Source organism: Malaclemys terrapin, chromosome 10 (assembly GCF_027887155.1).
Source record: "Malaclemys terrapin pileata isolate rMalTer1 chromosome 10, rMalTer1.hap1, whole genome shotgun sequence".
NCBI classification, from domain to species: Eukaryota; Metazoa; Chordata; order Testudines; family Emydidae; genus Malaclemys; species Malaclemys terrapin.
In genome coordinates this window covers 48961947-48975758 of record NC_071514.1, presented here as the reverse complement: position 1 = coordinate 48975758, position 13812 = coordinate 48961947, and the positions used below count along the sequence as shown (strand labels likewise).

Below are 13812 nucleotides of genomic sequence, written 5' to 3'. Positions count from 1 at the left end.
TTTCCATAGTGTCTAAGACTGCCTACAGGGATGCACGAGAGATCAATTTGCCCTCCTCTACTAGTGCAGAAAACTCTGTGTGAGAGTCCATAGGCAGGAGTTCTGCAAATTTTTCCACGGTCCCTCAAGTATTGTAATTGTACCTTCTAACCACCGCCTGATGGCTAGCGATACGGAGCTGCAAATACGCCCCCCCCCCCCCCCCCAACCACCACCATTGAATAGATTTTCCTCCAGAAGTGGTCCAGTTTTTGGCCTCTCGATTCTTTGGAGAGGGCCTCTGGTAGCCCTGGTGCTCGCATTGGTTGGCCGCATTCCCTATCAGGGAGTCCAGCAGGGGGTGCGTATATAAGTGTTCATACCACTTGCCTTTTCACGTAGGCAGCAACGAGGATGGGGTCTGCCACTGGGTGTTAGTGGCATCGCTGATGGTCGCAATCAGCAGCCACACGATATGGGATGGCCCTGGAGGGGAAAGGCTATCGACCATCGGGTCGGCCTCCTCCACCACCTCCTCGGTTTGACGTTTAGGTTCTGGACCACCTGTCTTAGCAGCTGCTGTAGGACCCTGCTGTCCTCTAAGGCTGGAGAGGTTGATGAGCCAGTCATCGCTTCATCTGGAAACGAGGAGGATGAGGTGGTGACCGGTACTGGAGCCTGCTCCCTGCCCTCGGCCCCATTGGGGTCCCGTGGGGCAAGGATCACCAGTGCTGCTGTCGGTGCTACGGACAATGCCAGGATTGGAGCCGCGCTCAGTGACAAGGATGTGAAGCAACTGGTGCCCCCTTCGTCAACGCCGCAATCAGTGCGGAGATGGTTGATGTCGGTATGGCTGCTGGATGGGTCCCTGCCAGGATCCCCAATGCGGAAGGCGTGTGCAGCAGAGGCCACCAATGCCCATCTGGAATCCTGGCTCTGCTCCTGGCTTTAGTGATAGGCCCAGGGTGTCCAGAAGGGCCACTGAAGAGCCTGCCACAGGCCTGGCCACAGTGCTGGGAAAGGCTGTCTGTTGCAACAGGAGTGAGAGCTTCTGCTCCTACTGGAATGCGATGACTCCGCTTCCGACTGAGGTTTCCGATTGTGATGACCAAGGAGGAGCGGAGCCCCTTGATGCTGGCGAGAGATGCCAACTCGGGGACCGGAGCGAGCCACCAGTGCCAGGAGTCGATACACTGGGGATGATACCCTCATCACCACCATCATCGCCGGCTTGCCCACAGAACGTATTGGGCCAAGAATCGGTGCCGGCAAGCAGTGTGGGTCTGGACTCGATTGGATTCCTTCCTGGGACAGGAGTCAGCAGAAGGCCCACCGATTGGGTGCCTGACAGGGACTTGCTGGCCACCTGGTCTTTAGACTTGGTCGGGGAATGCCCTCTATTGGCCTTCTTTTTGTGGGGCACCAGGGAGTGGGGCCTCACAGATATCTGGGATCTGTGCGCGGAGCTGTGGCGGTGCTGAGGGTCTCTAGAGGAGTCCTTCCTCGGCACTGGCTTGCACATCGATGGTGCTGGAGCACTGCGCACTAAGGAAGCGGCACTTGGGGCTGGGTCCGGTGCACTGGGCTCCAACTGAGGCCCACGTGCTGCCTCTATAAGTAAAACTCGGAAGCGCTGTTCTCTGTCTTTAAGGGTCCTGGGGCAAAACCCTCTACAAATATTACAACGCTCCCTAAGGTGACCCTCACCGAGACAATTCAAGCACGAAGTGTACAGGTCACTTCTCAGCATAAACCTGCCGCAGTCCGAGCACAGCTTAAAGCCCGGGGACTGAGGCATACCCCAGTGGCCAGGGAAAAGCATCAGGGGCAGGGGGAAACCCCAAAGGAAACTTATGAGAAAAACTATCTACACTAAGTGTAACTACTCTACTACTAAATCTAACTATATATACATAAAGGGTGATTCTGCGAAGCACATGCTTGCCGAGGAAAGAGCAATGGAGTTCCAGCTAGCCGTCATAGGTGGTAAGAAGTAACTGGGGGGGGGGGGTCGGGTCAGCAGGGATCTATACTAGGCGCCATGAAGGTGCGACTCCGGGGGGCACCCAGACTGACCCTGCGGATACTGCTAGGGGAAAAAATCGTCCAGCTGTCGTGCATGTAGGGTGCTCACACCTGATTGGAATTGACATGAACAAGCACTCGAAGAAGAACTTGAGAATACAAAAGGGTCAACTTCACAAGAGTGATTTGTGAGTGTATAAAACAACATCAGTTTATCAGATACTACTGACCTTGCAATACACTTCACTAGGTAAGGCTGGGTCTTCTAACCTCAGCTTCTCCCTGAAAACACTGAAGATAGAGCAGCAAAATTTGGCAGGAGTCTATAAAGTAAAAAATATATATACTTTTTTTTTTTAAGAAGCCAAGGACTGAATAGGCCAAGATAACCTCTACAGGGCATGCACCATGAGAAAGTCTGCACTCCCACTGCCTTTGACGTATCTATTCTATGAATTCAGTCTCCAGGGTTGTCAGTCTAGTATTTTTCACCAGTACAAAATTCCCTTAAGATTTAAAAAAGAAAAGAAAGAAAGAAACCTGAGCTATAGATTCAGACCCTTGTAAATGCTTAATGATACCTGCGAGAGAGATTAAAGATTTTAAAGTGAGCCAAGTCCGTTCCCACAGCCAGGAAATTCCCACAGACATCCAACAGGCAGGGATTCCCCTCTGCTTCAGAGAACACCAGCAGCTGTTTGACAGTACCCTGGGGAGGGGAGAGAACAGCAACTTTAAATGTTAATTTTCTGACAGGGAGGTTTTTCTGTTAATTAAGCTTGCACATCAAGCCCACTTCTGTTTTATCCCAACAACCACCACCAATTAATAAGTGCATCACAGCAATTTCTTGATACTATCCTATCTAGGAACAGCTATACAATAGACCAGGGGGGTGGGGGGAGAACAGTTACCCACCTTTTTGTAACTGTTATTCTTCAAGATGTGTTGCTCATGTCCATTCCACTGTAGGTGTGTGTGCACCCATTTGTGCAGCTGTCAGAGACTTTTGCCTTAGTGGTATCCATAGGACCAGCTGTGGTGCCCTCTGGGGTGCTGCGGTCACACCACAGTATATCAGGCGCTGCTGGCCCTACGCCCTCTCACTTCCTTCTTGCTGACAACTCCAACAGAGGGGCAGGAGGAATGAACACGAGCAACACATCTCAAAGAACAACAGTTATGAAAAGGTGGGTAAACATTTTTTCTTCAAGTGTTTGCTCATGTCGATTCCACTGTAGGTGACTCACAAGCAGAATCCTCCAACGTGGACTCGGAATTCAGTCTTGCAGAGTGGAACACTGCTCTGCCAAAATCAGCGTCGTCTTGAGCTCGTTGGGTCAGCGCATAGTGCGAAGCTAATGTGTGGACGGACGACACGTTGGAAAAGACGGGGATCAATATGAAAATTGAAAAGTGGATAAGAAACTGGTTAAAGGGGAGACTACAATGGGTCATACTGAAAGGTGAACTGTCAGGCTGGAGGGAGGTTACTAGTGGAGTTCCTCAGGGATCAGTTTTCGGACCAATCTTATTTAATCTTTTTATTGCTGACCTTGGCACAAAAAGTGGGAGTGTGCTAATAAAGTTTGCAGATGAGACAAAGCTGGGAGGTATTGCCAATACAGAGAAGTACCGGGATATCATACAGGAAGATCTGGATGACCTTGTAAACTGGAGTAATTGTAACAGGATGAAATTTAATAGTGAAAAGTGTAAGGTCATGCATTTAGGGATTAATAACAAGAATTTTTGTTATAAGCTGGGGACTCATTACTTGGAAGTAACAGAGGAGGAGAAGGACCTCGGAGTATTGGTTGATCACAGGATGACTTAGAGCCGCCAATGTGATATGGCTGTGAAAAAAGCTAATGCGGTCTTTGGATGCATCAGGCGAGGTATTTCCAGTAGAGATAAGGAGGTGTTAGTACCGTTATACAAGGCACTGGTGATACCTCATCTGGAATACTGTGTGCAGTTCTGGTCTCCCATGTTTAAGAAGGATGAATTCAAACTGGAACAGTACAGAGAAGGACTACTAGGATGATCCGAGGAATGGAAAAACTGTCTTATGAAAGGAGACTCAAGGAGCTTGGCTTGTTTAGCCTAACCAAAAGAAGGCTGAGGGGAGATATGATTGCTCTCTATAAATATATCAGAGGGATGAATACCAGGGAGGGAGAGGAATTATTTAAGCTCAGTACTAATGTGGACACAAGAACAAATGGATATAAACTGGCCATCAGGAAGTTTAGACTTGAAATTAGATGAAGGTGTCTAACCATCAGAGAGGAGTGAAGTTCTGGGGCAAAAGACATATCTGGTTTCAAGACTAAGCATGATAAGTTTACGGAGGGGATGGTATGATGGGATAGCCTAATTTTGGCAATTAATTGATCTTTGACTATTAGCAGTAAATATGCCCAATGGTCTGTGATGGGATGTTAGATGATGTGGGATCTGAGTTACTACAGAGAATTCTTTTCTGGGTATCTGGGTGGTTAGTCTTGCCCACATGCTCAGAGTTTAGCTGATTGCCATATTTGGGGTCAGGAAGGAATTTTCCTCTAGGGCAGATTGGCAGAGGCCCTGGGGTTTTTTCACCTTCCTCTGCAGCATGGGGCACGGGTCATTTGCTGGAGGATTGAAGTCTTCAAACCATGATTTGAGGACTTCAATATCTCAGACATAGGTTAGGGGTTTATTACAGGAGTGGGTGGGTGAGATTCTGTGGTCTGCGTTGTGCAGGAGATCAGACTAGACGATCATAATGGTCCCTTCTGACCTTAAAATCTATGAGTCTGTGACCAGGTTGCAGCCCAACAAATTTCCTGGGTCAGCACTTGAGCAAGGAAGACTGCCGATGACGGCTGCGCCCTAATCGAGTGAGCCGTCACGATCGTGGGCAGGGACACCTTTGCCAGCTTATAACAGTAACGGATGTAGGCCGTGATCCAAGACAAAATTTTCTGGGCAGACACTGGGAGACCCTTCATCCTGTCTGCAACAGCAACAACCAACTGCGTGGACTTACGGAACGGCTTTGTTCTATCTATGTAGAAGGCCAGTGCCCATTTGATGTCCAGGGTATGCAGCTTGCATTCCCCATCCGTTACATGAGACTTTGGACAAAGGACCAGTAAGAATATGTATTGGCCAGTATGGAACTGAGAAACATTTAATTGACGCAGTAGACGCAGCTGGACCTCGTCCTTATCGATGATCGTATAAGGCGGTTCCGACGTGAGCGCCCTGATCTCGGATACCCTACAGGCCGAAGTTATAGCAACTAAGGAGGAGACCTTCCGTGATAGAAACAGGAGGGAGCAGGAAGCCAAGGGATCAAAGGGGGGGTCCCATGAGTCTTGACAGCACAAGATTCAAGGGGGGGAAAACCGGGTCCCGGATATGCGCATAGAGGCGCTCCAGACCTTTCAAGAACTGCGCTGTCATAGGATGGGCGAAGACCGACCTGCCTTGAAACAGAGGGTGGAATGCCGAAATGGCTGCCAGGTGTACCTTGACTGCACCGTTGGCTTGGGCCCTCCACCGTTCCCTGGAGTTGGTGGTGGGTGCTTTTGGTGGGAGGAACTCCCTGGGGCTAAGCCCTTTTGCAGGTCTGGAGTGGGCGTAAGGCCCGAACAGGGTCTTTTGCCCAGAGCCCCCTGGTCGGGCTTGCTTGGTGCCGACTTCTTTGTTTTTTTCTTCGGCACCGCAGATCGGTGCCGGGAAGAGCCTGTTGCCAGGGGTGCACCGAAGCCGAGGCGCTGTGTGCCATGTCGGGCCGTGCCGGCTCCAAAGCTGGGCACAGGGCAGCCTGCATCAGGAGTACCCTAAAGCTTATGTTGCGCTCTCTCTGTGTCCAAGGACAAAAGTTCTTACAGATGCGACAGCACTCCTTTATGTGGGATTCCCTGAGGCAGCTTAGACAACTATCTTGTGAGTCACTAACAGGCATAGGCCTGTTACACGTGGAGTAAGGCTTGAAATCTGGAAACTGGAGCATACCCTGCCTGGGGCAAAGTCCCCACCAGGACCCTATCTAACTAGACACTTAACAGCTAACAATGTGACGTGGCGGTGAAAAAAGCCAAGGCGGTCTTGGGATGCATTAGGCGAGGTATATCTAGTAGGGATAGGAGGTGCTGCTTCCATTGTACAAGGCACTGGTGAGACCTCATTTGGAGTACTGTGTGCAGTTCTGGTCTCCCATGTTTAAAAAAGATGAACTCAAACTGGAACGGGTACAGAGAAGGGCCACTAGGATGATCAGAGGAATGGAAAACCTGTCGTATGAAAGGAGACTCGAGGAGCTTGGGTTGTTTAGCCTAACCAAAAGAAGGCTGAGGGGGGATATGATTGCTCTCTTTAAATATATCAGAGGAATAAATACCAGGGAGGGAGAGGAATTATTTCAGCTCAGTACTAATGTGGACACGAGAACGAATGGATATAAACTGGCCGTGGGTAAGTTTAGGCTTGAAATTAGACGAAGGTTTCTGACCGTCAGAGGGGTGAAATATTGGAACAGCCTTCTGAGGGAAACGATGGGGCGAAGGACCTGTCTGACTTTAAGATTAAGCTAGATAAGTTTATGGAGGGAATGGTTTAATGGGATAACATGATTTTAGTTAAATGAACAGCGTGCCATCGCTGGTAAATAGTATCAACGGCCAATGAGGGTCTGGCTGGAGAATCTTGCCTACATGCTCGGGGTTCTACTGATCGCCATATTTGGGGTCAGGAAGGAATTTTCCTCCAGGGTAGATTGGCAGAGGCCCTGGAGGTTTTTCGCCTTCCTCCGCAGCATGGGGCAGGGGTCGCTAGCTGGAGGATTCTCTGCTACATGAAGTCTCTAAACCACAGGATTTGGGGACTTCAACAGCAGAGTCAAGGGAAAGGGGTTGGGACAGCTTTGTGGCCTGCATCATGCGGGAGGTCAGACTAGATGATCATAATGGTCCCTTCTGACCTTAAAGTCTATGAGTCTATGGGCTAACTAACAATGATTAAACTATTTACAGTTAGAAGCACAAGGCTGAGATAGGAGAGAACCACTGACCACTTGCAAAGCAAGGGACAAAGGTGCTCCGACTGACCACCACAGGCAGTAAGAAGGAACTGAGAGGGCATAGGGCCGGAGATGCACGATATACTGCAGCATGAGCGCAATACTCCACAGCCGGCCCTATGGATACCAATAAGGAAAAAGTCTCTGCACGCGCCCATGTGCGCGGTTGTCGCACACACACAATGGAATTGACATGAGCAAGCACGTGAAGAAGAACTGGTCTTCCTGGTGGTCCCTCTGTCAAAGTCTCCCCACCTGTGAGCTGCTTTACAGGTCCAAAGCTTTAACATACATCTTCACAAAGCAACAAAGAGTCCTGTGGCACCTTATAAACTAGCAGACATATTGGAGCATAAGCTTTTGTGGGTGAATGTGGTGGAAATTTCCAGAGGCAGGTATAAATATGCAGGCCAGAATCAGTCTGGAGATAACAAGGTCAGTTCAATCAGGGAGGATGAGGCCTTCTTCTAGCAGTTGAGGTGTGAAAACCAAGGGAGGAGAAACTGCTTTTGTAGTAGGCTAGCCATTCACAGTCTTTGTTTAATCCTAAGCGAATGGTGTCAAATTTGCAAATTAACTCAAGTTCAGCAGTTTCTCTTTGGAGTCTGGTCCTGAAGTTTTTTTGCTACAGGATAGCTACCTTTAAATCTGCTATTGTGTGTCCAGGGAGGTTGAAGTGCTCTCCTACAGATTTTTGTATATTGCCATTCCTAATATCTGACTTGTGTCCATTAATACTTTTACGTAGGGATTGTCCAGTTTGGCTGATGTACATAGCAGAGGGGCATTGCTGGCACATGATGGCAAATATTACATTGGTGGACGTGCAGGTGAATGAACCGGTGATGTTGTGGCTGATCTGGTTAGGTCTGTGATGATGTTGCTGGTGTAAATATGTGGGCAGAGTTAGCATCGAGGTTTGTTGCATGGATTGGTTCCTGAGTTAGAGTTACTATGGTGCGGTGTGTGGTTGTTGATGAGAATATGCTTAAGGTTGGCGGGTTGTCTGTGGGCGAGGACTGGCCTGCCTCCCAAGGCCTGTGAAAGCAAGGGGTCGTTGTCCAGGATGGGTTGTAGATCACTGATGATGCACTGGAGAGGTTTTAGCTGAGGGCTGTAGGTGATAGCCAGTGGGGTTCTGTTGGTTTCTTTCTTGGACTTGTCTTGCAGCAGGAGGCTTCTGGGTACACGTCTGGCTCTGTTGATTTGTTTCCTTATTTCCTCATGCGGGTATTGTAGTTTTGAGAATGCTTGGTGAAGATCTTGTAGGTGTTGGTCTCTGTCTGAGGGGGTGGAGCAAATGCGATTATACCTCAGCGCTTGGCTGTAGACGATGGATCATGTGGTGTGTCTGGGATGGAAGCTGGAGGCATGAAGGTAGGCATAGCGGTCGATGGGTTTTCGGTATAGGGTGGTGTTAATGTGACCGTCACTTATTCGTACCGTGGTGTCTAGGAAGTGGACCTCCCATGTAGATTGGATCCAGACTAACATGGCTACCCCTCTGATCTTCACAAAGATTCACTTTACAAACTATCCTGCCCAAAAGATAGGATTGCGATTTTCTTCAACTAAGAGGGATAAATGGATAGCATTCCCTTTAGATCTATCAGTGCTTAACCAATCAGCAAGTCAGAGTTCACAGTGCAACATGAGTCTCATCCTGTCTCTAGGAGTCAAACATACCATGCTCACAGCACTTTTAGCCTCCATGACACCAGAAACAAAACACAATTGAATTTGGTTTGCTAGATAGTTTTATTATGCTTGTGGTCATATTTTTTAAAATTATACATAAGTGAAACACAGTCTATCCTATCTCCTTTGAGTTATATTGAATTCGGTACAGAAATTCTGTATTTATTCTACATATAACCATACATATTAGGGACCAATCATAGGTTTCTCTTTCTGATTCTCATAGACTAGCACAATGCTGCAATAAAACGGTTACCTACCTTTCGTAAATGTTGTCCTTTGAGATGTGTTGCTCATGTCCATTCCATGGCAGGTGTGCATGCGCCATGTGCACTGTTGGAGATTTTCCTTCCAGTGGTATCTGGGGGAGCTGGCTCTAGCACCCCCTGGAGGCCTGCACAAATGTGCCAGTATAAGGGGCGCCACCGGCCCTGCGCCCTTCAAGTTCCTTCTTGCCATCAACTCTGACAGCAGGGTAGGAGGACAGGTCATGGAATGGACATGAGCAACACATCTTGAAGAACAACAGTTACGAAAAGTAGGTAACCGTTTTTTTCTTCTTCAAGTGCTTGCTCATGTCTATTCCATGTTAGGTGACTCACAAGCAGTGTCCTTGGAGGTAGGCTAGGAGTTCATGGGCGTGCCGATAGCAACACAGCTCTCCTGAAACTAGAGTAGTCTCTGGCCTCTTGCCTGATTGCATAATGGGATGCAAACCTGTGGATCAACGACCATGTTGCAGCCCTGCAGATGTCCTGGATTGGTATTTGCGCCAGGAGGGCCACTGAAGATACTTGTGCCCTTGGTAGAATGGGCCTTCACAATGGCCAGAGGCAGGACGTTCACTTGCTCATAGCATGCCCAGATACAGGCCATAATCCAGGACGAAATCCTCTGTGAGGACACCAGGAGACCTTTCGTTCTATCCGCGATAGCGACAAACAGCTGCATTGATCTATGTAAGGGGCTCATCCAGTCAATATAGAATGTAGGCATCTTTCCTCCTCTGACTTGTGGTTTTTGGGAAGAAGACTGGCAGAAAAATGTCTTGGTTGACATGGAACTGCAATACTATCTTGGTAGAAAGGCTGGGTGGAGACACAGTTGGATCTTGTCTTTAAAGAACAGTGTAAGGAGGCCCCGAGGTTAAGGATGAAGCTCTGAAACTCTCCTAGCCAGTGATTGCCACCAGGAAAGTGACCTTCCAGGAGAGAAGCAGTAAGGATGCCAAGGACTCAAACGGAGGCCTTGTGAGCCTAAAGAGTCCCAGGGTTAAGTCCCAAAGCAGAATTGGGTCACGGACCTGTGGGTAGAACCTCCTTGTCATCTCCTGGGCGAAGACCAATCTGCCTCTGATTGGGGGACAGAACGCCGAGATGGCCACCAGATGAACCTTGACTGAAGACAGTGAAAGGCCTTGCTGCTTCAGGTGAAGAAGATATTCCAAGATGGACTGCAAGGATGTCTGTGATGGGCACAGGTTCTGCTTGGCTGCCCAGCAAGTGAAGCGTTTCCAATTGGCCAGGTAGGTTGCCCCAGTACAGAGCTTTCTGCTACCTAGCAAAATTCGCTAGACCTGCTCCAAGCATACTCCCTCATCCAGATTTAGCCATGCAGCAGCCAAGCGGTCAAGTGCAGGCCTGCTAGATTCGGATGGAGAATTTGCCCATGGTCCTCTGACAGCAAGTCTGGTCTAAGAGGGAGCATCCACAGGGCTGCAACTGCAAGATCTAGGGGCATGCTGAAGAGAAAGTTACTCACCCTGAGGTTCTTCGAGGTGACCCCCTATGAGTGCTCCATTTCAGGTATTAGTGCATCCCTGCACCTTTGCTCGGAGAGATTCAGCTGCAATGCCTGTGTGAGTAGCACATGCATGATGCCTATCTCGCAGCACTGTTGGCACCTTATCTAGTGCATGTGCAACCTGTACCCCTCCTTCTCTACTGTAAAGTACTTTTATGGATTCCAAAGTAGAGGGGAGGATGGGTTGTGGAGCACCCATAGGGGGACACATCTTGAAGAACCTCAGTTACTGCACAAGGTGAGTAACCTCCTCTTCTTTGAGTGATGTCCCTGTGGGTGCTCCATTTCAGGTGACTCTAGAGCAGTGCCCTCATGAGGATGGAAGGAGCTTTGGACTTGGTTGGTTAATAGAGGATAATACCGCTAACATAGCCGTGCATCTGATTCTGGGCCATGTGTAATTGCATAGTGTCTTGCAAATGTGTGCTTCAGAGGCCAGGTGGGAGCTCTACATATGAGTGGGACCTTAATAAAGGCTATGGACGAAGCCACTGATCTGTTAGAATGCGCTCTGGTGCCTGCTGGGGGTTGTATGCCAGTTACTTGATAGGACAGATGAATACAACCTGAAATCCATTTTGATAGTCTCTGCGCTCATATAGCCCCTCCTTTGGATCATTCTGCCACAGATACAAATAGTTTTGGGGATTTTCTAAATGGTTTGGTTCTATCCAGGTAGAATGCCAGAGCCCGTCAAATGTCTAAGATGGGTAGCGTAGCTTCCTGTGCATTCTCATATGGTTTGGGGAAAAATGCGGGGAGGTGTATAAGTTGATTAACGTGGAAAGATGAAGAAATTTTGGGCATAAATTTTGGATGTGTCCTCATAGTAACCTTTTCCTTAAAAAATATGGTATATAATGAGTATGCCATGAGTGCCCCATCTCACCCACACGTCTGGCTGATGTGATTGCTATTAAGAAAGTGACTTTCATGGAAAAGTGTAGTAAAGAGCAAGTCACCAGGAATTCAAATGGCAATCTAGTAAGAGATTTAAAAACAAAATTCAGGTCCCATGGCGGCATGGGTGCATGCAGTTCAGGGTGGATTGTCTGAATTCTTTTGAGGAAGCGTTTAGTGATTGGATGGGCATATACTATTGTGCCATCAATTTTTTGGTAGAAGGCGTTGATAGCAGCTAGGTGTACTTTAGTCAAACTAAGAGATAGTCCAGAGTTTAAGTCAAGTATGTAATCTAATATGAAAGACAGGAGTGCGGAGACCACAGTGATGTGTTTGTCAGTGCACCATGCAGTGAATCTCTTCCACTTCTGCAGGTAAGTTTTACCTTCTACTGTTTAGTATGGTATGCTTGACCTGTTCCAAGCAGGTTAGTTAATCATGAGTGAACCATGGAGAAACCACAAGTATTGAAAGGAAGAAATAGTCTGTCGAGTGATCCAGATGACCTCCTCTCAAGACTGGGTTTCAGTAGGCAGTGTCTAGTAAGGGAAATTATGATTCCTTGTTTTCTTAGGTGCGTCACCACGACTGCAAGTACAAAGACTCAAGGTGGATAGACCAAAAGATAAGACTTGGTATTGGTAGTGGTCTGTTCCAAGTGTGAATCTCAAGAACCTCCTGTGGGCAGGATGTATGGTAATATGAAAATAAGCTTCTTGTAGGTAGAGGGCTGAAAACCAGTCCCGTTGTTCCAGTGCTGGTATGATTGTTGCTAATGTGACCATCCTGAATCTTTGCCTTCTGACAAACTTGTTTTCTGAGATCCAAGTTGGGCCGCCACCCCTCATTCTTCTTCTGGGTTAAGACGCAATGGGAATAGAAAGCCTTCCCTCTGTGGTGAGTGGGAATTTGTTCCATTGCACCTAGTTGTATCAGATGATTTATCTCTTGATGCGGTAGATGCTCGTGAGAAGGGCCCCTGAAGAGGGAGGGGAGGGTGGGAATAGAGATAAATGGGATGGAGTAGCCCGTATTGATGATTTCTAGGCCCCATTTGTCCATGGTGAGTGAATACCACCTCGGGTAGAAGGGGAAGAGGCAGTCTCCGAATGGGTATATGGATGGTGTCGTCAGCACTGTAATAAGTGGGAGATCATTCAGACCCTCAATTAATCTTTCAAATTTGCTGTGTTGAAGATGAAGAAGGTTGAGATGCTGATGATGGTGGTGGTCTGTGTCTTTGTAGTCTCTGTCTCTGCCTTTGTTGTTCATAAGGGTGTTGCTGTTGTTATGGGTAAGGTTATGTCTGTTTCACTGGTATGCTTGGAACCTGTTTTGCCTCCGTTTTGTGGCATGTGTATAGATGTCAAGCGTGCAGAGGGTCGCCCGGGGAGTCCTTTATGGTGTGTAACACCTCATTAGTTTTTGCTGCAAAGAGCATCTCACCGTTGAACAGCTGGTCTTCCACTGTGGATTGATTTCACATAGGAAACCCAAGGAGTTCAACCATGAAGCTGAACGCATGACTACAGCAGCGAAGGTGGATCTTGCTGATGTGTCTGCTGTATCCAGGGACGCCCGTAACGCTGTCCTTGCTATAAGCTGTCCTTTGGAAACCAATTGTTTAAAGTGGTCTCTTTTTCCCTCCAGAATGTCATTAATAAAATCCATACATTTACCATAGTTCCTGTGATTATATTTGGCCAGCAGTGCGACATAGTGGGCAACTCTGAGTTACTGTGATGTGGAGGAGGAATAGACCTTGCGGCCAAACAGGTCTCAGCTTTTACCATCCTTGTCAGAAGGGGTGGGCCTATACTGTTGTTGTCTCCCTCTCTGGTTGGCCACCTCTACAAGAGAATTTTGTGTGGGGTGGATAAATAAGAACTCCGTGCCTTTTGAGGGGACACAATATTTTGTGTTGGCCCCCTTACACGTAGGTGGTATGGTGGCAGGAGTCTGCCAGACTTTCTTAGCAATTTTAGATGTTGAGGAGGTCTGTAAAATGTCAAGCAGCTCATGTTGTGCTTCCAGTACCTCTTCAAGAGCTATTTTCAGATCATCTGGCTACCCTTTTGAACAACTCCTGAAACGGTTTAAAGTCTTCAGCAGTCATTGGTGGAGGAGGCATAGTTGCTTCATCTGCAGAAGCTGAGGAGTTGTTGATATTGGGGAAGATTTCTTGTTCTATACTCTCCACCAGTTCCTCTATGGGCTCTTCTTGAGGTTTGGAGTCACAGTCACTGAAGGTGGCAGCGGGGATCTGATGCCTTCCCAGTGTGGGCTAGGAGGTCTGATATCTTGCCTTCTATAAGGTCCCCAAGGATCCCATT

The 13812-nt window shown here is 48.1% G+C and overlaps 1 protein-coding gene across 6 annotated transcripts in view; it reads right to left on the bottom strand.

Annotated features, from left to right (window-relative positions):
* IFT140 (intraflagellar transport 140) overlaps positions 1 to 13812 on the bottom strand; it is a 228629-nt gene that overhangs the window by 129804 nt on the left and 85013 nt on the right. For 4 of the 6 annotated variants that reach the window (XM_054041945.1, XM_054041947.1, XM_054041946.1 and 1 more), the window contains one exon: positions 2586 to 2713. The exons of the other annotated variants lie outside the window; for them this stretch is intronic. In XM_054041945.1, coding sequence (XP_053897920.1) covers positions 2586 to 2713 — 128 coding nt within the window. The remainder of the gene's footprint in view (positions 1 to 2585; positions 2714 to 13812) is intronic. 6 annotated transcript variants of the gene reach the window in all.